Raw genomic sequence first — 24,290 nt, forward strand, 5'->3', positions numbered from 1 at the left:
ACGTCGAGTGGCTTAATGAAAGTCAAAGTAAATATATAATAAACTTAATTGGTATGCAAATTTGCGCTGCTTGGCCAATTTCAGCTAAATGACTATGCCACAAAGTGCAGAACGAGCCAGTGCCCCGGCTAATTGAAAATTTCAGACGACGGGGCATAGTTGTGGGTGTTGTGGCACTGTGGCACTATGGCACTGAGGCACGGTGGCAAGAAATATTGTTGGGCAAACAGATAAGCCAAATAAACGGTTGTTGATGCAGCTGCAACTACACTGACAGCGGCAGTGGCAGCGGCAGCCTCCCATCCATTACGGTGGCAAATGTCAGTGGCTATATGGGTACATCGCTATGTAGCCGAAACGAAATGTGTCAAGGCGAAACAAAGGCAAAATACCTGCAGGGGTCTCTCACATAAGCAAACATGACAACAAAGTACTTCTTGCATATGGGATCTGTACATACGCGATGGCATATGGCCCTAAACTATAAATATGAAAATAAAAATGTTCACTTTTCTAATTATTCGCTGGGCTTGATAAACAAAATGGTACAGGAGGAGAACAACACGGCCTGGCATCGATTTTGTGTGAGAAGGCTTCGCTGAGGAAAGTTTCCTCAAAGGCTGCGCACAAAAGTATGCTATAAAGTTTTAGTTTTGCACAAAAAAGGACAAAAACACACACCCTCAAACCCTCACACACACAGGCAGATAACTATATGTCAGAGGATACTCGGATTTCCCCAAAGTTATTTTCGCTTTGTAATGCTGACACTTGATTAGGTCTTTTTAACGGATAGGCGAGTCCTTTTTTTTTTATTCCTCCATGTATAGTATCATTATTTTCCATTACAGCCAAAGACACCATAACTTTCACTTTTCCAGCCTTGCTGCTGTGTTTTTTTTTCTGTTGAGCCATTTGCCTGACATTTTTCGCTAATTAGCACAACAAATCGGGCCGACACGTGGGCGGTGGCCTTGAGCCACCCAACCATCCGCACCACCCACCACAGTCATAACCGCAAGCATGATAGCACCGTTCAAATAGGCTTTGATTAATTCGTGGAGGTGACACTGTCGCGTACACTATACACCATATACCGAATTAATATATATAACTCCGTTGGCGGACCGTTCTGCATCCAACTGGCAGCACAAACTGACTGACGGACTGACTGCCTCAGTGCCTCGATGCCTCGATGCTTGTTGGCGAATCTTTTGCAGTGGCTCCACTGCCAAGCATCTAAAGTCACGCACCACCAGGAGCAGAGCAGAGGAGCACAACTGCCACAACGACCGCCCCACCGAGTGCCTCTGTCTCTGACTGTGTGTACGAGTGTGCCAGTGTGTGTGTGTGTGTTTCTTGGTCCTTTGAATATGCTCTTTGCCCACTGCTCGCTCTCTCTCGACAGGACTCTCTTAATCAGCACTGAATGCTGGTCGCAGTTAACTAGAGTTGCCAATCATGAGAGCTATAAAATTAATATAATAAATATACAAAATATTTGTTTAAGAATTTAAGAATCTAAGGATCTTATCTTAAAGATAAGCGATTAAATCTATTCTGTGTAGCGTGCGTTATGAGATCTTGAGATACTATTATAATAGATTATATTTAAATATATTGCAATCTTTTAGCTCCTAACTTTTAGGGCTTAGATCAGTCGTGTTCTTTTTAGATTCTGTACTTTATAACTTTGATTACTCCGATACAAATTGTAAAATATAAGTTAAAATAGGAAAGGAAAATCCTTTTGTTTCAATTTTTTCATAAAAATCGAACAAAATACAGTTCTAAATCAATAAGTTGTAAACCCATTGCTCATACGTAATATTATCTTAAGTATCAAAGGTTTATCCTTTGTTAAGAACAAATAAAGTAAGCCGGTTATGAACACACTGCGTATACTCAATTTTGACATAACGTATACGCGATGTAAGCCCAGGTAATCCTATTTCCTGCTTTTAATTTTCCCTCAGTGCAATGGCGCTCTGTTTGTTCTCCGATTTCGGGCCAAAACACGTGTTATATAACAAAACAACAAATTTAAAGAGAATCTTCTCCGGCAAAGAGAGCCAAGGACTTGTTCCGTTAACCCAGAAGTAGGATAACAGCGAAAAAATAATAAAACCAAATGCCAAGAGCTCCAACCAACAACAAATTTGGCGCCAAAGACACGTGTGGAATCGGAACGCAACATTTCTCTTTCCATTCCATTGCGTGGCGTGTAAACATTGAAGCTTTTCTGTGACGTCAGTTTCGTCCTTATGACGTCATAGAACAAAGCAAATACAAAAGCAAAACCGAAGTCTACAAACCAAAGGCAAAGGCAAATAATAAAAAGCACCATCTATGGGACAAGTTTGGACAGAATACTGTTTTGGATTCTGTTAGGATTTTTGGAAAATGTTAGGGATGCTCTTTAAAAACACGTTTCTGCGGTTAATCAAATAAATATTTCAGGCACGTTTGTAACACCCACATATATTTGCTGAGTGGAAATATGGAAATGAAGTTATTTAAACAAAAAACCGATCCTTCTAAACGAAGGGAGCACCGACCCCGTCTTCGTCACCCATTCATGTGGGAATTCTAAAACATTAAAACACAATAGGTCTGCCCCCATTTGGTTGGGGGTATAATGGAAGCATATTGATTTCCATAAGTGATTGATGAACCCAAATCGATGGACGAAATTTCAAAGCGGTCCTCCCCCCCTTATCTAATACATATTTGTGTATTCACGTATACAATGTACTGGCCAAGGTCTATGGACTGAAACAAAAGTGCAACTGACAGCCGCAAGTGTGGTGTGAGCCGATTGAGTGGTTGGGCTTTGGAATCCTTTCAGAATGTATGCAAATCCCCCAACTTCAAATGCAGCCTCGATTACTATCAGAAATGCATTAGAAACCGCTATAAAATTCAATTTAATCCAGGTTTAAAGTTTGAATATGCAACCGAACTTCCGGCTAATACATACAAATATATGCAAAGGAAGACAGTTTTAATTTTCAAATTAATATTTACCCAATAAAATCAATAAAAAGTTTCTGATGAGCAAATTGTTGAATCCAAATTTTGCAGATAAAGCACAATTCATTATCATTAATTAAAATGTTTGAATATTCAACTAGGCAATTATCACATTTTACATTTTGTTAGATAGAAACTTTGAGATTTAATTTAATTTGGATTTGTTTGAAAAATGTTAATAAAATGCGAATTAAAAGGTATTCCATTTGGTATTAGTATAAAACAGTAATAATATCAAAGGAAATGAGTATTAAATTATAATCAAAGAGCTATAATATAGATTAAAGTTTCATTTTTTTAAAGTTTCAGTTTGCTGACCTACGTTTATAAATCGAACCCCATTACATATCTTGGAATAGTTTACATCCTTTTAAGGGCTTACAAAACTTTCCAAGGGTTGACAAATTTCAAAGTTGTTTGAACCATTTTTGCGCTGACTCGATTACATATTCCGGTCAATATTTGGGCCATTTCCCCCATTGATATGCCAAGGAGCAGGCCGATGGAAACCTCAACAAACACTGGACCCAATTTTCCGTATGTGTAGTTGATTAGTAAATGGGCTCTTTATATCCTTATGTAAGCGACAGAGTGTGTGTCCTGGAAATTTGTTGTCAATTTCCGGCAATTTGTCGTAGGCAGCAGAATCATTGTGATAAGGACAAGCCGGAGAAGATTCTACGGCGGAAAAAAAGAAAGAAAGGAGGAACATAATGTCGAGGCCGGAGCTGGGGCGGGAGACAAACACTTCCTGTAATGGATCCGCAGCAAACAGGCAACACAATCAACACAACATAATGTAAAAGTAAATTAGAATGCGAAGATATGCCCGCAACCCAGAGAGAAAGTAAGAACTTTCCTTGGTAATTTGTTTTGGCGCTAAACGAAAGTCGAGAGTGAAAGTAGATGCACTGGGAGAAAGTAATACCAAGAGGTATTTGTAGAGATTTAAACATAAGTTATACTGTAAGCTGTATATAAATATATGATTATTTTCTCATATCTTACTTATTAATTAAATTATTAAATATTTCTTTCAGTGGTCATAATGCGATATAGACCCGCCAGGCGCTAGTTGATGACCCAAATTGAGTGTTTGACAGTTTGCTTCGCCCTTTCTCCTTTTATACCCCGCCTCCCACTGATGGCTGCCGTCAGGTTGCTCCAATTATGCCAGAATTCAAGCGCTCTCTGATTGCTTAATCTTGCCGGAATGCATTAATGTGTCAGCGCCGTTCCTTGCAAACTGAGCCCAGTTAACACGTACGCCGCCCCCCACTCACACACACGCGCCAGAACCAACCTCCTTTTGAGAAGTCCTACTGTAATTAAAATGTCAAAACGAATTTACATGCCACAGTCCTTCGTGATAAGGTCTTTTGATCACAAGGATGCTCTAATGCTGCCATCTTAAATGAAATGGGAAAAAAATAGTAGGCCTCTTCATTTGGTTTTGCGGTTCGGTCGTCTGTCAGTGCCAAGCACACATCCGAGAGATAGAAAAATGTTGTATCAGACCGGACGCACAGACGGTCAGGCAATGATGCAAAAATATTTCAACAATTTTTTTGTGCAAATAGGGGAGGACCGAGCGATGGCCAACATAGACAAGACATGGCTCAAAAACAGGACTCTAAACCGAATGCAAAAACCAACTGTGGGCGAACAACAAAGGACCAAAATATTTCCACAATCGGGGGGAGAAAAAAACGAAAGGACACACAGATAACACAACGGATGGACTTTACAAAGTTTACTCTATAAATGGAATTAGTTTTTGAGGCGAGCACGTCATTAATCTTTGGATTTTACAAAAATAAGTTTATTTTTAAATAAAGGTAAGTTAAAGGATTCTCCCTAAATTTAGTTTCATTTAAAACTTCAATTTTATTATAAAAAACTGAAAAGGAAAACCCACAACCAAGATCTTATCTTAAGACCAAGCTCTCTCCCCCTTGGTGTTTATATCAGATGTGACCCTGTTGATATGGGCAACCGAAAATCCCCAGAGACATTAATATAAATAAATTGGCCGACAAGTGCAAAAAATAATAAAATATATATAAATGTCAACAAATAAATATTTGTGATATTTATAGCCCCCCACAGAGTCGTATTATGTGAGAAACTTTATACTTTTCTGTTGAAGAAGAGATGAAATACTTGTGATACAAATTGCACTGGAAATTCCTGATACCTCTAGAGACTTTGGCCGAGATTGCATTTCTGTCAGATGACAGGTTATACCCAGTCCCTTTAAATTTCACAACAAGTATGCAAATTTATTTTGATAGAAACTCAGTTCGCAGAACAACCTAAAAACGCATATATTTGTAACTAAAACTCACGAAACAGTCTGGTACAAATTATGTCCTTTTTTATGGGTCATTCTTTTATTTTTTGAGGGACTTTTTCCGAGGGAACTTTTATTAATTAGCACGCAATGTTGCGTCAAATGTCTGTGTAAATAAAACCCTACTCAGACAAACCAAACAATCAGCAATCAATAAAGCAAAATACAAATTATTTTTAGAAGGGAAGGCTTTAATAGTGGAGGGTTTTTAAAGAGGTTCTAGGGAATGAGGGATAAACTACGAAGTGTAATTAATAAAAAGCCATCAAAAAATGTCATGTACGCCATTTCAATAACTTGATTTTCCATGTTAAGCAGAAATTACTCGAACCACTTCTATGAATAGCTTTCTGAAAAGGTCAATGTTTGGTTAAAGATTTCCATCAACTTCTAAACAAAAATTGTTGCCAATAAACTAGCTTTCCTTTTGATTACTTACAGCCCACCATTTCGATATCCATTGGAAATAAATTTTTCATCTCATCCATCCAATGTCTTTAAGCCGAAAGGAAGTTCAATTGCAGCGAGTGGAACAAGGCCCAACACGATTAGGCTTTTTTCATTAGTGTCAGGCTGCGAATGAACCGCACGGGACGTGAAAATCGTGAAAATTCTGGGGAAATCGTGAGAAAAGCGTGAAGCCCAGCTGCTACCTCTGGCTGGCTTGGCTTGGCTCATCAAAAGATTGAAGGACCATGGTGCTGCGCCTCCGAGAGAAGGAAATATTCAAATGCCTAAACTAAATTGCATATTTATGCGAGTCCACAAATACTGAAGGAGCAAAAAATGAAAAATATGAATAAAAGTAAGACAGCAGTGGCTCGCACTGCTGGCATAAATTATATAACATTTCACGTATTTTCCTTTTTTTATTATACTTTTTCATTTTTGCTTTTTTGTATATTTTTTTTTATGTTTTTTGACAGGCCGTGGCAGTTTTCGTCGAACAGGGACAATTGCCAAAACGTCAGCCGATTTTGTTTATTTTTTTTTTCGCTGTGTTTTCTTCCTTGTTGTGACTGTCAATATTTATTTTTGTTGATGTTCGTGTGTGTGACACACTTTAGGGACTTTGGAGGGACGTCGGTTACAAATTTTGATTGACACATCGAATTTAGTTTGAATTCCGCACCAGGCCCAACGCATGGTGGCGCATTTCATGTCAGATCAATTAACTGGAGCTTCCTGGAAGTCCCAAACTCCCATATACTCCTAGTCCATTGGTTTACCAGCCACCAGGCCAGTGATCCCTTCTCCACCCCCTCGATTCCCTGAATTTAAGTCAGGTTTCACAAAAAAAAACCCATACCAATATAAAAAGGAATGGCAGAGTACGAAAAAAAAACGAAACTTGCTCAATTATGCAAGGCCCGGAACGTGCTTGGAACTTGTCTAAAAGATACACTAAATAACAGTGAAGCTAGGGTAAAATGAACTAAGTTAATATGGACATTATGAGTAGTGATGTACTAATATTTACACTCAATACTCTAAGAGTATGTAAAAGGGAAGTACTGGGTATCGTACCATTTAGCCCAGTAAGGCTTAATTATAGCCACCTCTTTTTGATTATTTTTTCGTAAGACATCTTAAAAGTATTCTCTTTATTCCACCAATTAATATCCTTTCTATTGAAGCCTTACTGTAGCTATGCCAAAGCTTGCCTTGTTGAATTTTGAATAAGACTCGACGCTTGAATCCTGCTCCTTGGGGCTGGAGACGGGCAGGCTGGCTCACTGGCGCACTGGCTGGTTCGCTTGAGGGCTAATTGAACGCCATTTGGTTAGACAGTAATTGATGTATGAGTCAGCCATGGATACGCCCGGTCAGTCGTCTGGGGGATACCTACCAGAGGGAAGGCGGGCGATACGTATTTTCAAATGTCAACCTTTGGAGTCAGTCCTTGGACTGGTTCCTAGGTTCTAGTTCCCATTTCGAAATGTTTCGGGTTTCGCTCTATGTATTCTTCTTACAATGAATTTTGTTTTTTGTCCTGGTGTTGCTGTTGCTGCTGTTGAAACTTAAAACTGATGTCCATTAGGAAATTGCAGCAGAGAAACGTGCATATATAGAAAGTGCAAAAGTGACGAGGACAGAGGCTGTCGAGAGGTCACTGGAAAGAGCAATGGACCAGGAGAAAGGATGCAGTCATCCTGTGCGTTCGTTTACCTGTCTGTATTGACCCAAAAGTGAAAGACAAATGTTACAAGGCTCTTCAGGTGAAATGGTGTCCTTGGGAATTCCGGGAAATTTTGCTTTCATTCAAAAAAAAGAAGATGACATAAAGAATGGAAATTTTTTTAAAACCAATTAAAAATACAAGAATTAAACTAATATCCTTCCTTTCTTTGTAGAGACTGTGGGAGCTATGTTTCTCATACAATATAAGGATATATCCTTATTTGTTCTTTAGGGCACAATTTTTTTTCCCCTGTATTTATTTATATGTCAACCACGCCCACTGACAGCGCCTCCCCTGAGAGAGGCCAGAGTGTAAATAAACCCGTTGTTCTGCAGTGCACTTTGTCAGAGAAACTACATACAGCTGCGAAAAGGAAGGTAAAGTATTTTTTATTTGCTTTACGACTTTCTTCTCTCCTATTTTCGCCCAGGTTGTTGTCTCTTCGATATTGTCCCGATGTTTACTTTCACTTTCCCCGGCTATTTTGGTAACAGTCCTTTGTGCCACAAAGTAAAAGGATATGTTCCAATGGAAGCTTTACAGCGACACCTGAAGTGCATTTACTTTTTTATTAAATAAGTAGTAAAGTAAGCTTAAAGGGAGTAGAAATACTACTTTTCTACTGCAGTAGAGAATTTCTTTACCAAATTCAATTAGCACTAAGTGCCAGTTGTTTTTATTTTGACTTTTTCTTGGCTCATGGCTCTTAACCCTCTTGGCCCTCACCGAGTCATTACCAAGCCATCGAGTTTAATGCAATTGCGTTCTCGATCCAGTTTCTTTGGCTTTTCGAGGGAAACCCTAAACGTTTCATTTAATTTTAATTGCTCAAGTGGAAGAAACTCGAAGACAATTGAAAATCATCGAGGTTAGAGGCGCCACCAAATGATGCCTTCCAATTGGCCGCAAATGAGCTGCGAACAGACAGCTTCTGTTTGTCTGTTTTTTGTGAGTAATTAGAAACAGATTTTTAATGGTTTGATTTAAAGTAAAGTAGAGGATCTTTAATAGAATAAAAAACAAAAGAACCCCCAAAGTTTAGAGTCCTTTTAAGGTCTGAGGTTAGAGAGCTTAGCCGGCCTTTTATTACCAAGCTTATGTTTTAATGGCTGTTCTAAGACACAAAGCCGCTTTCCTCTCTTAAGATGAACCATAAAAAAGCTAATGGCATTGCTAATTGTTTCACTGTCTCTTAAAGAAAAACAAAACCCATTTCCCCAGATCCACGTATGTTTTTTCCTGCCATAATACGAACAACCCCTAGGTATTCAACATCCCTCAACCCCTTGGCAAAAAAAATGTAATTTATGTAAATATTGTGATTTTATATTGAAAATCCGGCAAGAAAATTAATAAAGCTTCAAGTGCTTTCAAGTCTTCCATGGGTATCCGGAAATTTGTATATATATTTTTGCCATTTACGATTTGCGGTCGCTTATTGTTTTTCAGAGCATGTCAGGGCAATTGCTGAAAAATCCCTTTAATTTGCATAAATTCGTAGCTATTGAAATCGGTTTAATGCCAACAGGATTGTCCTGTCTGTTGGCCCGGACCCTGATCCAATCCGACAATCAGTCGGCGGATTCAGTCAGTCGTCAGTCAGCCCGGCAGTCAGTCAGTCATTCAGTCATTCAGTCAGTCAGTCCGTCAGTGAGCCCGGCAGTATCCTTCACTTCCAGTTGGCTTGGCTTGATTCGGTTGTGGCTCGGGTTTGATTCGGTTTGATTTTGCCATTCAGAAAAGGATATCCGATTCGGTTGGCTGCAGCTCTACCCAGAAAAAATACAGGTGTAGACACTGCGGTCTACCTATCCGTGCCCACATAATTGCCAAATTTAAAGCGACAGCTTCTCGACAGTCCCAGTCATCAGTCTCAGTCATGCATGGTCCGTGTGCTAATTAAATTTACGTGGGCAGAGGTCCTTCACGAAAGCCAATACTCCTTATATATACAAAAGTGAATGAATGACTGTGGCAGGAAATTGAAAAATTCTTTATTGTTCATTGCGGCAAATAAACAGCTTGGAAATTCGAAGAAACAAAAAAATGTTCGCCAGAAAAACGCCATTAAATGCATCATTGACCAACAGCCTCACGGGGCGGGAAAAAAAAGCGAGAAAAGCTAAAATATTTATTTTCCACGAGAATAAAGAAGACCTGGCCAAGGACCTGGACAAATCCCCAAAAAGTCAAGCGTTGCTCATGTTTTACGCCACATTTGTCGGTACTGGGAGCAAGAACAACAAAAGTTGTCAACAAAAAAAAACCTCCACACACCCTCACACCAAAGCCTGACGCACAAAGACCAACACTTTTACACTCTGGTCTGCACACCTACACATCACACAGGAAGCAGTAAGGAAACTTTACTTATAATAGAATTTTCAAGCATGGTCATACCCTAAATGACGTCAGGGTAAGGTGCTTTTTGCCTAAAATACAAAAGGTTATAAAGAAAACAATTTTTACAGGATTTATGTTAGGAGAGGTAAGGATTTTGATTGGCATTTTTATATTTATTTTTAATGTCTTATAACAAATTTTCAGAGAAGATTTTTTAGAAGCAATAAAATAAACTGTATCCTTGTCAGCACATCGTATAAGAAACTTGTCACTTTATTGCCTTTGTCACCTAAATCTTTCCTCATCAAGACACATGTTTTATAAAAAACCCACACAATATTAAGTCAAATACCTCTCGTGATAAGTATATCCAATCACTTTTAGGGAAAAACATGTCCTTCAGTAAATTACCACAAGCATTCGACTTCATTGAAAGAAATGGCTTTTGTTTTGACAGGATCATCAACTTTAATCTAAGCGCTTGTACACGGGGAATAAAATAAATAAGGGTACATAAAGATGCAGATTGCTGAAATGGATTTTTTGATAACCAACTGTGGTAGGATCTCCATCTCCGGCTACCGAAGCCTCTCCCCGGTAGCCACAAATTGCCTTTTTCGCACGTTGATTGATTTTTGAACTTTTTCTTTCGGCAGACACACACACAACACACTGGCACACCCACACACTCCACCCCCACAGATACTCATATACAGACAAAGGCATACGTGCTCCTTTCTTTGACTGCAAAAGTGGTAATAAAACGGCTGCACTTTGGATGCCACGGCACTGGCTATTGTTGCTATTTGAGTCGGTTTCTCCCTTAGCTTTTTATTCGGTTTTTTGCTCTTTGCCTTTCAGTGACCTCCATCGATCCTTGACCACCAGCCTATAGTTGTGGCACACATAATTATTTATTTACAAGTGTTCATTCATTGATGAACACAAACGCTGTTTATATTGCTCTTTTGCCTTTCGACCCGATGCGAAAATGTGAGGGTTCATGCCGGGGCAGGCCAGCAGTTCACCTGCCATGAAGTGGCGTTCCTTTCAGACCCGTCGGTCTGTTGCCACATGGAAAAAATACTCAATGACGTTGCCAAAGTTTCGAAAATAGAATCGGAAGCTTTCGTAGAAGTCACTACTTGTGTGTATATACGAAAAAAAACTAGGTAGATATTGGACCTATGGGTCTACCATTTTTATTACCAAGAATATAAAATTTTGGGGAAAACACAATTACAATTAACAGGAATTTCTAATAAGGGAATAAGATAATAAATTCCATGAAATACATTACTATCTAAATTAAAGTATTCCTACTTGTTTCGCAGTGAAGGAGCCAAGGTCATGCTGAGTACTCGGTATTCATTGGATTAAATCACTTGCATGCCTGGACAAATCACCTGGACTGGCCTGGCTTTAATGGCCTGGTGGCCCACCCATCTGATTGCTATATATAGAGTCCTGTATGCATAATGTACGCCTTTTTGCAAGCATTAATCCGACAGGAGAGCCTTGGAGGACCGACCCTTCATGCAGCCCCAGACATATCCATTATTGAAAACAGAACAGCGACAGCCTGTGGCTGCGTTCTACATACACAATGCTATTATAATTATATCCGTATAGATCAGGGCCCTGGAGGAACATGGGGATTAGCGTCGACTTGGTGGGGATACTGACTTGTCATGGAAAGAGAGGTAGTAGGTGTTTAAGAATAGTACACACTCTTCCAATGACTGAGGAATTCAACAAATCTTAGCAATACTACTGTATAATACCATAGTTATATGGTAGTTACATAGTTACCATATTATATATACTTTTAATTTATCCCAAAAATAATACAACCCCAAGAACTACCATTTCTCTAGAGCCTTGGGTAACCGCATAGTCCATTTTTCATGAGAGTACCTCGTAGAATAATAATAATTTGCAGGCATAGCTGCAGTTGAACGCTAAGCAGCAGTGGGAAAGAAACAATAACCTGGCCGAGTTGGGAAGGCAGAGGAGAAAGCGATTTACATAAGTTATTATGGCAAACCACACACACGGCACAAGTGTGTCAGCTCATGTGTCCGAAACTTGTACGAATGGAAATGGGAAATGTCAGAAATTGTACTTCACAAACAGGCTCCCATTTCTACCAGCTTTATTATTTTTCCTCCGCTAAGTCGCATAATCAACGCTAATGGACATGCTGAGGTATTTTTTAGGAAGGATACCAGCTGCACTTTAGTTTGCTAAACTGACGGGAAAAAAAGGAGGAATAAACACACGACACACCTATCAGGTGCAAGGATATTTCATGTTTTTATTTTGCCCCTCGGAGAAATTGTGATAAACGTGCGAAAAACGAGTAATTTGCCATTACTCAGCCTCAGAAGGCGCTTCTTCCGCTTCTTTGATTTTTTTTTGCGCAACTTGTTGAAGGAGTTCTTTGTTTTTGGGCATTATGTTTTCCGTTTTTGGGGTATTTCGGCACTTAGATATAATGAGAAATCCTTGGGCGGAAACCCTTTTTTTTTTTTTGTATGTTTTTTGGGGAAAAGGTAAACAGGACCCCTGTTGGCTTAATTGAACATTTTACTCATGTTACGGAGTGAAGAATTTTATGCCCATTTTCCAAATCATTTCAAGTGCTCGCCGCACCGAAATTTTCTTTGCTAATGAAGCCAAAGTGGATGGATGCCGGTGGCCCGAACTTTGACCTTCACTAACAGGTCGCAGATTTGTTAAAGCTTGTTAAAGGAATGTAATATTTTGTCGCAGAAAGCGGTCAATTTCATCTGTTAACGAGTGCCAACAAATTGCCAAGTCGTTTCCCCGATGTCGTCCACTTAAACGTGTGGCCATTAAAGTCCCAAATTCCAAAACCATTCGGAGTGGCAATTAAATATTCCCCGGCCTGGGCTGGGCTGGGTTCTGAGCCTTGGATTGGACCATAAAACTGTTGTATTTAAGGAGCCATAAATCTTGATCTCGCAACGCTGTCGTCACCGCTTATAAAACAAAAGCGTAATTTCCGCGTACTTATTAAATATTTCACATAAAAAAGGGTTCTCTTCGTCGCAAAAAGGTAAACCTTCTCTGTGTCCCAAAGCCTTTAAGCCAAGACCCGAACGGAATTCTTCAAGAGAGCAATATGAATGTGTGGTATGAATTTTAACTCTTTCTTAAATGCTCTACTTAGGGTTCTAGAGTCTAATAAATATTCAAATATTATATTTCTTTAAGGAATTGTTCAATAAACTATAAAATCATAAACCAATTTATGAAACAAAATGGAAAAAATAAACTCCATTGGATTGCGAAATAAGTCGACACACATGCCAGTCCTTTTGTGAATTCGGCTAAAACCACACACCCCTTATTATGGCCAAGAATCTCAGTGTAGCATGTCAAATAACCCTCAAGAATTGGTATCCATCCCTCCACTGCCACAGCCGGAGCCTGCTAAACCGTTTATAACCGATTTCAGGTAGGGAATCCTGGCCGGCAGGACGTGCAAGCATCCGTGATACAGTAAAAGCCCAAACGCACACTACGGTTTGGGCTTGGGTTTGGGCCATGGTTTTGGGCCTTCTGGGCCGTTTGGCCCGTTTGGGCCGGGCCGGGCCGGGCCAAGTGGCTGGGACTACGTGGCATTATAAAGGCAACTGCCACGGCCACTTGCGCACGTCGCAGTCAGCTGAGCAGAGAAGAGCTGAGCCGAGCCGAGCCCAGCCGAAAGAGATGGAAATAGAGATGGGGAGTGAGACAGAAAGAAAAAACTAGAAAGAGAGAGGGCGAAGGTGAAAGCTTGAAGGCAGCTTATAAAAAATTAAAATGTTTACGCTACATTAAATGCAAAGAAGGCATTGCCAGCGAATTATGATTTTGCGAATACCTTTGCCCCACACACACACACACTAACACACTCAACACCTTACGACACCTCTGGGAGTGAGTGCGAACTACACGGCGTATGAGCAACGTGGCGCATGAACAACACGGCGTATAAGCAACTACGACTTGACTACTCCGCCCACAAAACTTGGCAAAAAAAAAATGCGAAAATGTTTGTGTTTATTAGAGGCGCACAATTTTGTACTTCCATAGCATTTCCATGACGAAGGGGCCTCGACTTTCCCTCATTTTCACTCGCATGGAGAGCTGAAAGCGGCCAGGTGGATGAAAACTGGGAAATAGTGATAATGCTTCGTCGTTCTTCAAAAAGTATACATTCGGCTTGATGGGGCACTTGAAGAAACTGCCATTGACCACCAGCTTCTTGTAGGCCGTATCGAATACCTTGTACAGAATGGGATTGCCCAGAAACTCACAGCCACTGATGTTCACCAATTTGTACATTATTCTCTGGGTTTTCATAACCTTCGCCACTACATCAATGGTGAATGCTGAGGCTAACTTGACCACTCGAAAGGTGTAGAGCATTTCGGAGTTGGGCACCTTCTCGAAATACTCCACATAGTCGTGATCACAACTCGTCTTCAGAGACTCCACGATGAACTTCATATTTCCGTTCTGAAAGACAAAGGGCTGAAAGACTCATTCTTAGTGTCTCTCGTTATTTAAGGGGCGAATTTGAGGGTTACCTGATCTTTTGCTGCCACTAGGAGGATCGACAGCAGCCACAAAAAAAACAAATAACTTCCAGCAGCAGCCATTAAGCCACAACGACTGCCAAAGTACATACATTTGTTTGGACAAGAGCTCTTCAACTAATGAGCTATTAATTGAGCCCATCGAGGTGTAATTTTTCAAAATAATTACTTTATGTTTTTTGGGGCAAAAATAGTTTGAAATATATTTGGTTTTCTGCCCGCTTGTTATAGATATATCTATAAGGCTACAACAGATAGATGTTTCACTGACAATATTGTGTTATTTATTGCCTCAACTATCAAAACTGAAACACCTCATTTAATTCTAACCACATTATAAACCCAAAGCATTTCCATCACGAATGGATCTGGACTTTCCTTCATTCTGACCCGCATAGTGATCTGGTATCTTCCAGGCGGTTGAAAAGCCGGCAACATGGCCTCCGTTCCTTCGTTTTTCAGAAAGTATACCTTTGGTTTTATGGGACATCCAAAGAAACTGCCATTGACAACCAGTCTCTTGTAAACTGGGCCAAAAATTCGAGATAAAAGTGGGTTTTTCAAAAACCCACAGCCATCTAGGTTGTCGACTTTGTACAGGATCCGCTTGGTTTTCTGCACTCTTGTGGCAATGTCGATGGTGAAGGAAGGTGCCAGCTTGACAACGCGAAAAGTATATAAAGAGGCGGTTTTCGGGACTTTGTGGAAATATTCCACAAAGTTGTGGTCACAGCTGGTCTGTATGGTTTCCAGGATGAACTTCGACCCGCCTCTCTTAGAGACAGGTGGGTGCTGCAGGAAAATAAATATCTCAGGCAAGTTTTTGTTTAAAAATTAAACTTACATCCTCTGTTTTATTGGGGGCCACTACCACAATTAGCCATAGAAGAGCCCACAACCGAACCAAACCACTTTTAATGGAAATCATAGTAAACTAATATCCCGGTTTGATAATATTTCGGCCTCTAGTTCGTTCCATTAGCCATCAACTGGGATATTTGAGTTCTTAATTATAAAACCACATGAGCAGAAAAGCAGTCAATGAGCTATTAATTGCCGTATTACTTTCATAAACATTCGTATAATTAAGAGTTTTAAAGCTTTTTTGGAAAGTATCTAACATACAATTTTTATTACGAAAAAAAAGTTAGAACTATAGCTTTTTGAAAACATACAAATTTATGTTCGTGTTACCCGGTATCGCCATAAAAATTTCGCAGAATAAGGTCCTTCTTTCTCAGTTTTGATATTGACCAGAAATCTGTAATTTCCAGATGGATGAAATGAAGGCACCGAGTTGTTAGTTATACTATTCTTCAAATAATAAATCCCGGGGCGAATAGGACACTTCATGTCAGTGGTATTACCCACAAATTCTTCGTAGAAATTGGAGAAGAGCTTTGAAATCAGGCGGTTGTTCAGGAAGTTGCAGACTGAGAAGTTTTGAACTCTGTAGGACACCCGATTGGTGTCTTCGTTTTCGACGCAGTTGTCCATGAAGACAGTCTTTACCAATCGGGTTACATTAATCATTATAACCTGAGACTGTCCAGGAGCATAGCCAAGATACGACACACAGTCCTTAGTATATATGATTTCAGGTCCTGTAACCATAGATCTAAATTTCTGGCTCTGAAAACGCAAGACTAGGTATTTTATTGTATATTTTTCATAAACCTTCCTCGCATACCTTTTCTCTCGCCTTGATCCCTATTAAAGTGATAAAAATAGTCACACAGACTATTGTGAAAATATTTTGGACCATCATTGAACGATTAACAACTAAACTGTATTACAATTTTTTCCAACTGACACGCGTTCAATTTTATTTCGCTGTCGCCACTAAATAAATGATCAAAAACTCATAAAGATTATCTCGAAGCTCTGAATATCTGAATATTCAGGTTAATTTTTTTGTTTTCGTGGTCAGATCAAACAATAGCTAAATCAAATTATTCGCGCTTCCACCTTTTCCGCAATCAAACTGTTTGGTTTTTGGATTTTTTTCGTGGCATTGAATTGGCACTTGAATCAAATGGAAAAAAAGCTGCGGGTATTGATTGGTTTTTAGGGGTTCCACTTTTTGCCCAGATTGTCACGAAATGTATGGATGATTTGGAACAATTGCGACTGACAGGTGGGGGTGGTGGAGCTCGTTTCATTTTTAATAAAGTCATCAAATACCTGAAAGAGCTTTAAATGGCTTCAATCATACAATATTTATAGCTTTAAATAGTTGAAATATTTATTAATACCTAGCATGGCTTTTAAGAATAAAAAAATATTAAAAATTAATTTAAAAAAGTCAAGTTTTAACGAGAATACTCTTGAATACTTAGAACGTTTATCGCTTTATTTTTCAGTATAATATGAATAAATTTTATGAAAATAAAGGAATAAAATATTAATATATATTTCCTCAATTTAACCCTCAAATTATTAAAGAACTATCTCCACTCTGTGACAGAGAACTTGGAAATGTCCACAATTGAATAATAGACGAGGCACATGGACAGGACATCGAGTATAGAAAATCGATTAATCGATTGTCAGGTGAACGAGGAAAAAATCGTTTTGCCAATTGGAGTTGGCAAGTGTAATTAACATTCTATTCTTGGGACAGCCGGTAAGCAGAAAACGGTAAGTGGTAAGTGATGGGGAGGGAGAATAATGCGACACGCTGACACGCCAGCTGGCTAGCGGCCAATGGGGCGTATGCGCAATGCAGCGGTTAGCAGGTAGCAGGTAACTGGTAGCAAGTAGCAAGTAGCATGTAGCAGGTGGCAAATGGAAGAATTCACTTACCTTTCGCCATCATCGTTGAACGAAAAATCACCCAGGAGTAGATCTCGGAAACGATAACGTGGTTGTATAATGCGCGACATGTTGTTGTTGTTGTTATTATTGTTGTTGTTGTTGTTGTTGTTGTGGTGGGTAGTGGTGTTGCTGCTACTATTGTTGTTGTTATGGTTGTTAGTGCTGTTGATGTTTGTGGTCGTTATGGTCGGCACTCTCAACTCGGTGATGCTTGTGGTTGCTACCTCGCCCGCCCCCTCACTTATTTGAATATCACTAAAGTCCGTTACATTAATTAAGCACTCATCGGCAGCTGGGTATCCCCGCCCGGCCAGCTGCTGCTCCTTATCCTGATGCTGCTGCTGCTGCTGCTCCTGCAGACGCCTTCGTCCTGCAACGAGCTCATCGTCGCGCGGCGCACTTGTGCCCGTCAGCAGGTAGCCGCCAGTGGCCCGATTGGGCCGCGGCGAACGTAGGCGCGTCCACAGATTGGCGAGTGTCCTTCTTGTTGAACAATGCCTCTATCCTGCCAGTCCCTGCCACTAGCTCCTTCACCTTGTTCAGCCTCCTGGTACGAGTACCCCTGCTTCGTGTTCAGAGCCCAGAGCCCTGACGGTTCTTTAATTAAACTGATGGCACTGCGGAATTTATTAGCATTCGGCGACAGGTGCGTGCTCCTCTACAGGACTCGGTTCGGTCATGGCTCTGAAAATATTAACAGGAAATTGAAGAAAAATCAATAAAAATATTCAACAAAAAATATTACAAGAACTGATGTTAAGAGATGTATTTTGGACATGAACTGTTCAGACTTATATCCTTTTTTTCTATTTCTATTATATACTTTATTGTTAACTTTCTGGTGAAGTAAAAATAGAAACCACAGCGATTTTTTGTTAGCACTTTGTTTCCATTTTTTAAAAACCTTTACAGCTTCGGCCATAAATCCTGCTTGTCAGCCAATCCAATTCCCGTCAAAGAGCAACAAATTCAATTCAAACAACACACGCAAACAAGTGCCAAGGACGTGCAAACACACAAACAATCATATAAACAAACAAACAAACAAGCCGGCAGTTAGACACATGAGTGAGAAAGGTGGAAAAGCTAGCCATTCCAACAGCAACAATGATGCTCCCATCCTGATGCTCCGGGCTGGGCTTATTATTTACAGGCAGCCAAATCAAATCATCTCCCAGACAGACAATTGAAGCTGGCAACGCAGATTGCTGGCACTTGAAGGCACTTGTAGGGTCCCACTCGTTGTTGTCTGTTTGTGAAAAATTTACGCAATTATTGCCGCCGGGGCCCGGGACAAGAGCAAGGACACCGGTGTGCCGTACCATCATTCCATTCATGCTCCTACCATACTCCTCCAACGCCTGCCCCTGCGCCTCGTAAGCGCTAAATAAATTTCTTGAGCGTTTTGTTTCGCACATTAATTAGAGTTGCTTCTCGCGGCGCCAGGGCCCAGTGTCTCAGTGCCAGCAAATTTTACCTTCTTCAACATTGGCATATTTATGTAGCTGGGAAATATTTTACTTAAAGTGTTTTTTAATTAGTTACGGCAAATTAACGCTCGAGAAATAAACAAATTTCCACGCAGCAGCTGTCTGGTGGTCCTGGCCATGGCCCTCGCTCTGGTTCTAGCTCTGGCACTGGCTAAATTAGGTTTTCAATTAGATTTATAGTTTTTTGTTGGGCCTTCAAGTTTTGGCCACACAAGCGTAAGGGCTTAGGCATTAATTAAGGAAACTTTTTCCCTTAAAAATCTTTACAAGGATATAAAATATTAAATTAAAATAGAGTTAGATTGTTTGCACAATTTATTGGCTAAGTAAAGCAATTTTCTAGTCGAGTGATAAGCCAATTAATATATAAGGGATTACTTATAGTAATAATTTAAATTATATTAATTAGAATTAAATGGGTGTATTTCATTTTAATTTAATTTCAAGTGTCGAGAGGCTGTAAGCCGTCTTATTAATTTTCATCCCATAAGTATGCTATACTTTTTTGCACATCACATACATTATGATTCTATCCCCGAAACAATATGAAAAGATAATCATATATTTTATGCAACTTAAAATTAAACAAATCTAAACCAAAAGAAAGCCCCCGAGTTTTGGTTTTCTAATTTAGCAATATATTTGTTGGTGAAATAAACGATTTCCTGTGCCGTGGAAAACCCATTTAATTTCTAATCATTATTTATGGGATTGCCACCACATTAAATGAGGTTTTCCATTGTTATTTGTGTGCGAGATGATATGAAAAGGACCACCTACATCCCAACTACCCATCGACAGGCCCATAATGTCTTAATTATGTTCATTTTCGGGCACAGAAACCGCTTTGCTCTGCCAGCCCACGCATAGATGGATAATTTTAGGTTTTTGTGATTTATAGACTCTTCTTTCGGGCCTAGGAGAGCGGGTACAAGGACTCCTCCAAGCGACCAGATAACAAATTATTGTTTTCCATGCACAGGATGGAAGGACGCTCTCCATTATTTTCCAAAAAAAAAAAACAGAGAGAAGAAAACCTTTATTTTGCGTGCCTAACGGGGTTGGGGGGTCGGAAACTCAAACTCATATTTTCTATATCAACTAGTATCTGTGTGAGTGCGTCGGCCTCTGTGTGGGTGTATTCATCAACAGTAATTGCCCAGGACCTGTTCTTCTCTTCTAAGCCTTTCGCGTGTTCCGTTTTCTTTTTTTTTTGTTGGTGGCCTAACCTTACTTTGTTACACAGAGAGAAACTACACATATGTATGAAAAAGGGAATAAAAGATTCAAGAGCAAGTATTTTAATATTTTTATGTGTAGTTTCCACTTTCTCCTCATCAACACGCAAAATGCAAGGGGCAAGAGGGGACTCTCTTTTCGCCTTTGTTCCTCTTGGCCTTTATTATTCTTTGGCCTAAACAATGTCCCCCAAGAAGTCGTCGCCAGTTGTCTATATTGTTGTCTCCATTGTTGTTCTTGTTGTTGTTGTTGGTATTGCACACAAGTATTAACTAAAGGACCCCAGGAGCTGCTAAACAAGCCGCATCCGCGGTGGCGCCACTCACGCCCCTTTCGTCCCAGACCGCCCGCCTCCTTGTTACTACCACTTGTTATTATTATTTTCGTTTTATTTTATTTTTTTTTTCTTCATATTTGTCGTACATATATTTTTTTGTGACACTTGGAATATTTTATAACAAAAACTTGACCCGCTTTTCCGGAACTTTTTTTTTTTTGAGGAAATCCGCATTTCCTGACACACCTGCTCATCATCATCAACTGCCGACTTATTGTTTAACCATTGTCCTTAGCACATCCCCAGGACCCACTGTACTGTAATTCGCCGCCATAATCCTGTTTTTTATTCCATCTCCTTTTTCATGGACTTTCGCTGCCTTTCTTTTCTCAGCTGCGTCGCAGCGTCGCTTAATTAAAATTAACATTTCATGAAGTGCTGCTGGCTCCCCGCCTCATCATGAAATAGGGGCCAAAAGGACATTCCTCCTAAAAAACAAAAAAAAACAAAAAAAAAAACAAAATAAAACATAAAAACAAAAAAATAAAAAGTTTGGTTAATCGTTTTATAAATTTTTAAGCCTTATGGCAGTCTGACTTTTAATTTTACAGTTACAATTTCAATTCAATTTTGTGTCACCTTTTTTTCTTTTTTTTTTAAATTTGAATGATCTGAGATAAGCCGAAAATTATATTTGAATGGTTTATTCATTTGGCATTTACCCGAGGAGTTGCTACAGTGAAACATCTTTAAGATAGATTTATAAAAAATATATTAAAAAAATTACAATCTTATAAAGGGTTTAGAATTCAAGAAGCCTAAGGACTAAGGACCTCTTTTCCCTCAAGAGTTTAGAAAACAAAGACAGACCTTCTCTAACCTCCTTCTGACAAACAAATTGTTAATTTTAAATACTATTATGGTTAATTTTTTTAAGCAATTAATTATAAAACATACCTCAAAATATTAATTACAATTTTAGTAAAAAAATTCAACTATCGGAGGTCTCTTTATGATTCCCACAACATAAAGAATTGTTTGTTTTTTTGGTTAAATATGTAAATGTTTGTTTTATTTTATTTTTTTGTGACATTCGTAATTGAATGCATTATTCAATGAGCCTCGTGGGAGTATTCTTTATTTTTTTTTTTACGGGGTTAAAGTTAGCGGCGGGTATGGAAAGTTCTTGGCATATTTTATGAGGACAGTTGGTAGGAAGTTTTTTTTTTTTTTTTGGGCCTGGCCGGAAAAACTTTGTCGTCGCGTCTGTTATTGCATCTGCCACTTTGGCTGCTGCATGGACAGAGGTCGGTCGGGACACGCACCAGCGATCCGATCACTTGAGAGCAAAGGTCGAAGGTGGCCGCACAAGGATTGGTGTTGAAGATGATTTGTTCGCAGCTTCACATGTTTGGATTAGTTGGAACACATTTCCTCGAACTTGGAACACACACACACATGACACGACATTAAGCACCGCGGGGCAGCGGCAGAACAAACAGCGGTGAAAGTTTTTCCCGGTCTGAAAGTCTGGCTCTGGGTCTGGGTCTGGGTCTGAGGGTTGTGGAAAAAGTTTTTCCTCCAAGGTGTGTGCACTTTGTCAGAATGCGAGAACACGCCGCGACACTCGACTCGACTCGAATCCCAGTCCCCCGCCGAATCGCCGAATCCCAAAAACCCAAAACACCGAGCCGATAAAACAAACAAGCCAACAATCCAACAAACAAACTAACTAACTAACAAGTGAACCTCAGGTGGCGGTACCTTTTCACCGTTATTCGTTATCGGCCGCTGGACAACCGCACGCGCGGATTGCTAAATTTGAACTGAGCCGGAGCGCCAAACCGAAAGCGGAAGGCAGAAACGAAAGCGAAAGCGAAAGGAACTGGTGGGCAGCGTGGGCGCTTATCAAAATCAGCTGCTCGGCAAGCTGCTTCTGGCAAAAGCTTTTGCAATCAAAGCTCTGGATACACTCCAGGATGAGCCAATAGAGACGGCTTCCCCAAAAACAGTACTAGAAGGATATTTTAAGGATGCAAAACAGTATTTATTGCTTCTCCTTTATGGCACATTGAAGAACGGGGTGTTCAGGACACACTTTACACTAAGATTCTACTAATAGTTCTCGGTGGTGCGGACGTAGTTGACGCCCGAGGGCATGGAGACCTTGTCGAAGCCCTTGGGGAACAGCTTCTGGGCCTCCTCGTCGGAGACCGTGGGAAGGATCATGACCTTGGTGCCAGGCTGGAGAAGAAATCATAATTAGAAAGGATTCCCTTGAAGTAACAACCTAAGATACTCACAGTCCAGTTGGCGGGGGTGGCCACCACCTTGAGGCGATCAGTCAGCTGGAGGGAGTCGATGACCCTCAAGATCTCACTGTGGAATGGAGGATAACCAGATCAGTAAGGAGGATAGACCAGGGATCTCCAAGAGAGGACTTACTCGACATTGCGGCCAGTGGACATGGGGTAGAACATGGAGAGGCGCACCTTGTGGTCCGGACTGATGATGAACAGCGCCCGGATGGTCTTGCCCACCTCGGGGTCCCGCTTCTGCTCCTCGTCGAGCATGCCCAGGCTGACGGCCAGGTCCCGGGTGGGGTCGGCGATGATCGGGTAGGGGAACTCGCCGGGAATGTCCAGGCAGTAGCTCTTGATGTCGTTCACCCAGTCGACGTGCGAGTTGAGGGCGTCGACGGAGTGGGCCAGGCACTTGGTGTTCCGCTTGGCGAACTCCGGCTGGTGGACCGCGATCCGGCCCAGCTCGGTGGTGCACACGGGCGTGAAGTCAGCGGGGTGGGAGAAGAGCACCACCCACCTGTAGATCGGGAGGATGCACCAATGAGACAATGTCTGGCACTAGGACGAGGGATCTACTTACGATTTGCCCTGCCACTCGTGGAAGTTGATGGGGCCCTTGGTGGTGTCGGCCTTGAAGTTAGGTACAGTCTGTCCCAAACGCATCTTGCACAATTGAGGTTGATTGGATTGAGGCTTGTAGGAAGTAAGACTGAGCTGTTAGCTGCTGGATCACTTGTTGATTTCTGAATGCTCGTCGAGCGAGGCGGCCGCCTTTTATACCTGAGACGGAGAGCGCTGTCTTATCGCTCGTTTATACTATCCATGTAGGGTGTCGTTTATGGAATCAAGAGTCTAGATTAATAAATAATTCCAAGCAATAGCTGTTGCGGGAGGATCGAGGGGAATAAGGGGAACCTTCAACAAGGTCTCCATTTCAGTTTCCCTGACAGGGGCCATATTTGAGTTTCTATGCAGGCAGCCTCGCCCTACTCTGGACTTTGTGATGAAATTGTTCTAGAAACAAAGTGGAAAAAAGTACAGTCTTATTGTTTTCAGCTACTTTATAGCATTCAAAATAGTGGATATTAATGGGATTCCTACAGGATTCAATTTGCCAGGAGGTGCAACAGCTGATCCGGCTCCACCATCAAAAAATTATAAACAGAGAGCAGAATCAGCAAAGAGCGCACTGAAGTAGGCATTAGTAGTGGTATTTTGAGCGAAATCACACACACAACCAGAGAAAGTCCCACACGAACAGAAGAGAGCGGAAATGAGAGAGCGCCGCAACGTGTCATGGTGTTTGTGAGTGGCGGCCATTCACGCATACTACTTCAGGTGGCGCGGCTCTCTCGTACACGTACACGAAACGAGCCTCCTAGTGGGAGAGCAGAGCGGAAGAATTGGTTAGACTGTGTGGGTGAGTCTACCGGAGATTCGCACACCAATGAATAATGGCTCTCTGTTGTTCACACCGATGGAAGCAGTGGGATCTGGGGTTTGCTGGAAGAACTCCCGTTCAGAAACCAAACAACTGTCAGCCGGAAAGGAGCCCAAATTGGAAACAGATTGAAATAATTAAGTTTAGATGGAAAACAAAGCTAAAAAGTGGAATATTCATCAGGTTAGAAGCCAATTGCAAG

At 40.7% G+C, this 24,290-nt stretch overlaps 5 protein-coding genes and 1 long non-coding RNA gene across 9 annotated transcripts in view; 1 reads left to right on the forward strand and 5 right to left on the reverse strand.

Annotated features, from left to right (window-relative positions):
- Positions 1-6,233, forward strand: part of LOC123257258 — a 35,199-nt gene extending 28,966 nt beyond the window's left edge. Inside the window, exons 2-4 of one of the 2 annotated variants that reach the window (XR_006507259.1) lie at positions 4,074-4,296; positions 4,614-4,871; positions 5,828-6,233. This is a non-coding gene — a long non-coding RNA (uncharacterized LOC123257258). Of the gene's footprint in view, positions 1-4,073; positions 4,872-5,827 lie in introns of both variants that reach the window. The other variant, XR_006507258.1, reaches the window with a different exon arrangement.
- The window catches only part of LOC6494985 (potassium channel subfamily T member 2), a 93,921-nt gene extending 71,726 nt beyond the window's left edge, over positions 1-22,195 (reverse strand). The window contains exons 1-2 of one of the 3 annotated variants that reach the window (XM_044715552.1): positions 21,302-22,195; positions 17,327-18,022 (exon numbers count right to left, since the gene is read on the reverse strand). In XM_044715552.1, the coding sequence (XP_044571487.1) occupies positions 17,327-17,406 (80 nt within the window). In that variant the 5' untranslated portion in view covers positions 17,407-18,022; positions 21,302-22,195. Of the gene's footprint in view, positions 1-1,097; positions 1,185-17,326; positions 18,023-21,301 lie in introns of those variants that run through there. The other 2 variants (XM_044715554.1, XM_044715553.1) reach the window with 2 other exon arrangements.
- Positions 13,986-14,584, reverse strand: LOC6502533. Its single transcript, XM_001959246.2, has 2 exons — positions 14,513-14,584; positions 13,986-14,456 (listed from the first exon to the last, which is right to left on the reverse strand). The coding sequence occupies exons 1-2, from the start codon at positions 14,582-14,584 to the stop codon at positions 13,986-13,988; spliced, it is 543 nt and encodes a 180-aa protein (XP_001959282.2).
- LOC26515011 lies at positions 14,796-15,449 on the reverse strand. Its single transcript, XM_014908587.2, has 2 exons — positions 15,366-15,449; positions 14,796-15,313 (listed from the first exon to the last, which is right to left on the reverse strand). Exons 1-2 carry the CDS (start codon positions 15,447-15,449, stop codon positions 14,837-14,839), a joined length of 561 nt encoding a protein of 186 aa, XP_014764073.1. The 3' UTR covers positions 14,796-14,836.
- LOC6502532 lies at positions 15,701-16,135 on the reverse strand. Its single transcript, XM_001959247.1, has one exon. The coding sequence runs from the start codon at positions 16,133-16,135 to the stop codon at positions 15,701-15,703; it is 435 nt and encodes a 144-aa protein (XP_001959283.1).
- A 174-nt stretch (positions 22,196-22,369) lies between the features above and the next one.
- On the reverse strand, positions 22,370-23,402 carry LOC6494982 (peroxiredoxin-6). Its single transcript, XM_001959248.4, has 4 exons — positions 23,228-23,402; positions 22,790-23,164; positions 22,648-22,723; positions 22,370-22,588 (listed from the first exon to the last, which is right to left on the reverse strand). Exons 1-4 carry the CDS (start codon positions 23,308-23,310, stop codon positions 22,460-22,462), a joined length of 663 nt encoding a protein of 220 aa, XP_001959284.1. The 5' UTR covers positions 23,311-23,402; the 3' UTR covers positions 22,370-22,459.
- Between the last annotated feature and the right edge of the window lie 888 nt (positions 23,403-24,290).

This window comes from Drosophila ananassae, chromosome 3L, assembly GCF_017639315.1.
Source record: "Drosophila ananassae strain 14024-0371.13 chromosome 3L, ASM1763931v2, whole genome shotgun sequence".
Classification (NCBI taxonomy): domain Eukaryota; kingdom Metazoa; phylum Arthropoda; class Insecta; order Diptera; family Drosophilidae; genus Drosophila; species Drosophila ananassae.

Coding starts and splice junctions, on each gene's coding strand:
- LOC6502533 (XM_001959246.2), bottom strand. CDS start 14,584: ATGGCTGCTGCTGGAAGTTATTTGTTTTTTTTGTGGCTGCTGTCGATC. Junction 14,457..14,512: donor TAGTGGCAGCAAAAGATCAG/GTAACCCTCAAA, acceptor TGAGTCTTTCAG/CCCTTTGTCTTTCAGAACGG.
- LOC26515011 (XM_014908587.2), bottom strand. CDS start 15,449: ATGATTTCCATTAAAAGTGGTTTGGTTCGGTTGTGGGCTCTTCTATGG. Junction 15,314..15,365: donor CCCCCAATAAAACAGAGGAT/GTAAGTTTAATT, acceptor ATTTTCCTGCAG/CACCCACCTGTCTCTAAGAG.
- LOC6502532 (XM_001959247.1), bottom strand. CDS start 16,135: ATGGTTACAGGACCTGAAATCATATATACTAAGGACTGTGTGTCGTAT.
- LOC6494982 (XM_001959248.4), bottom strand. CDS start 23,310: ATGCGTTTGGGACAGACTGTACCTAACTTCAAGGCCGACACCACCAAG. Junction 23,165..23,227: donor CACGAGTGGCAGGGCAAATC/GTAAGTAGATCC, acceptor CCCGATCTACAG/GTGGGTGGTGCTCTTCTCCC. Junction 22,724..22,789: donor TCCACTGGCCGCAATGTCGA/GTAAGTCCTCTC, acceptor TCCATTCCACAG/TGAGATCTTGAGGGTCATCG.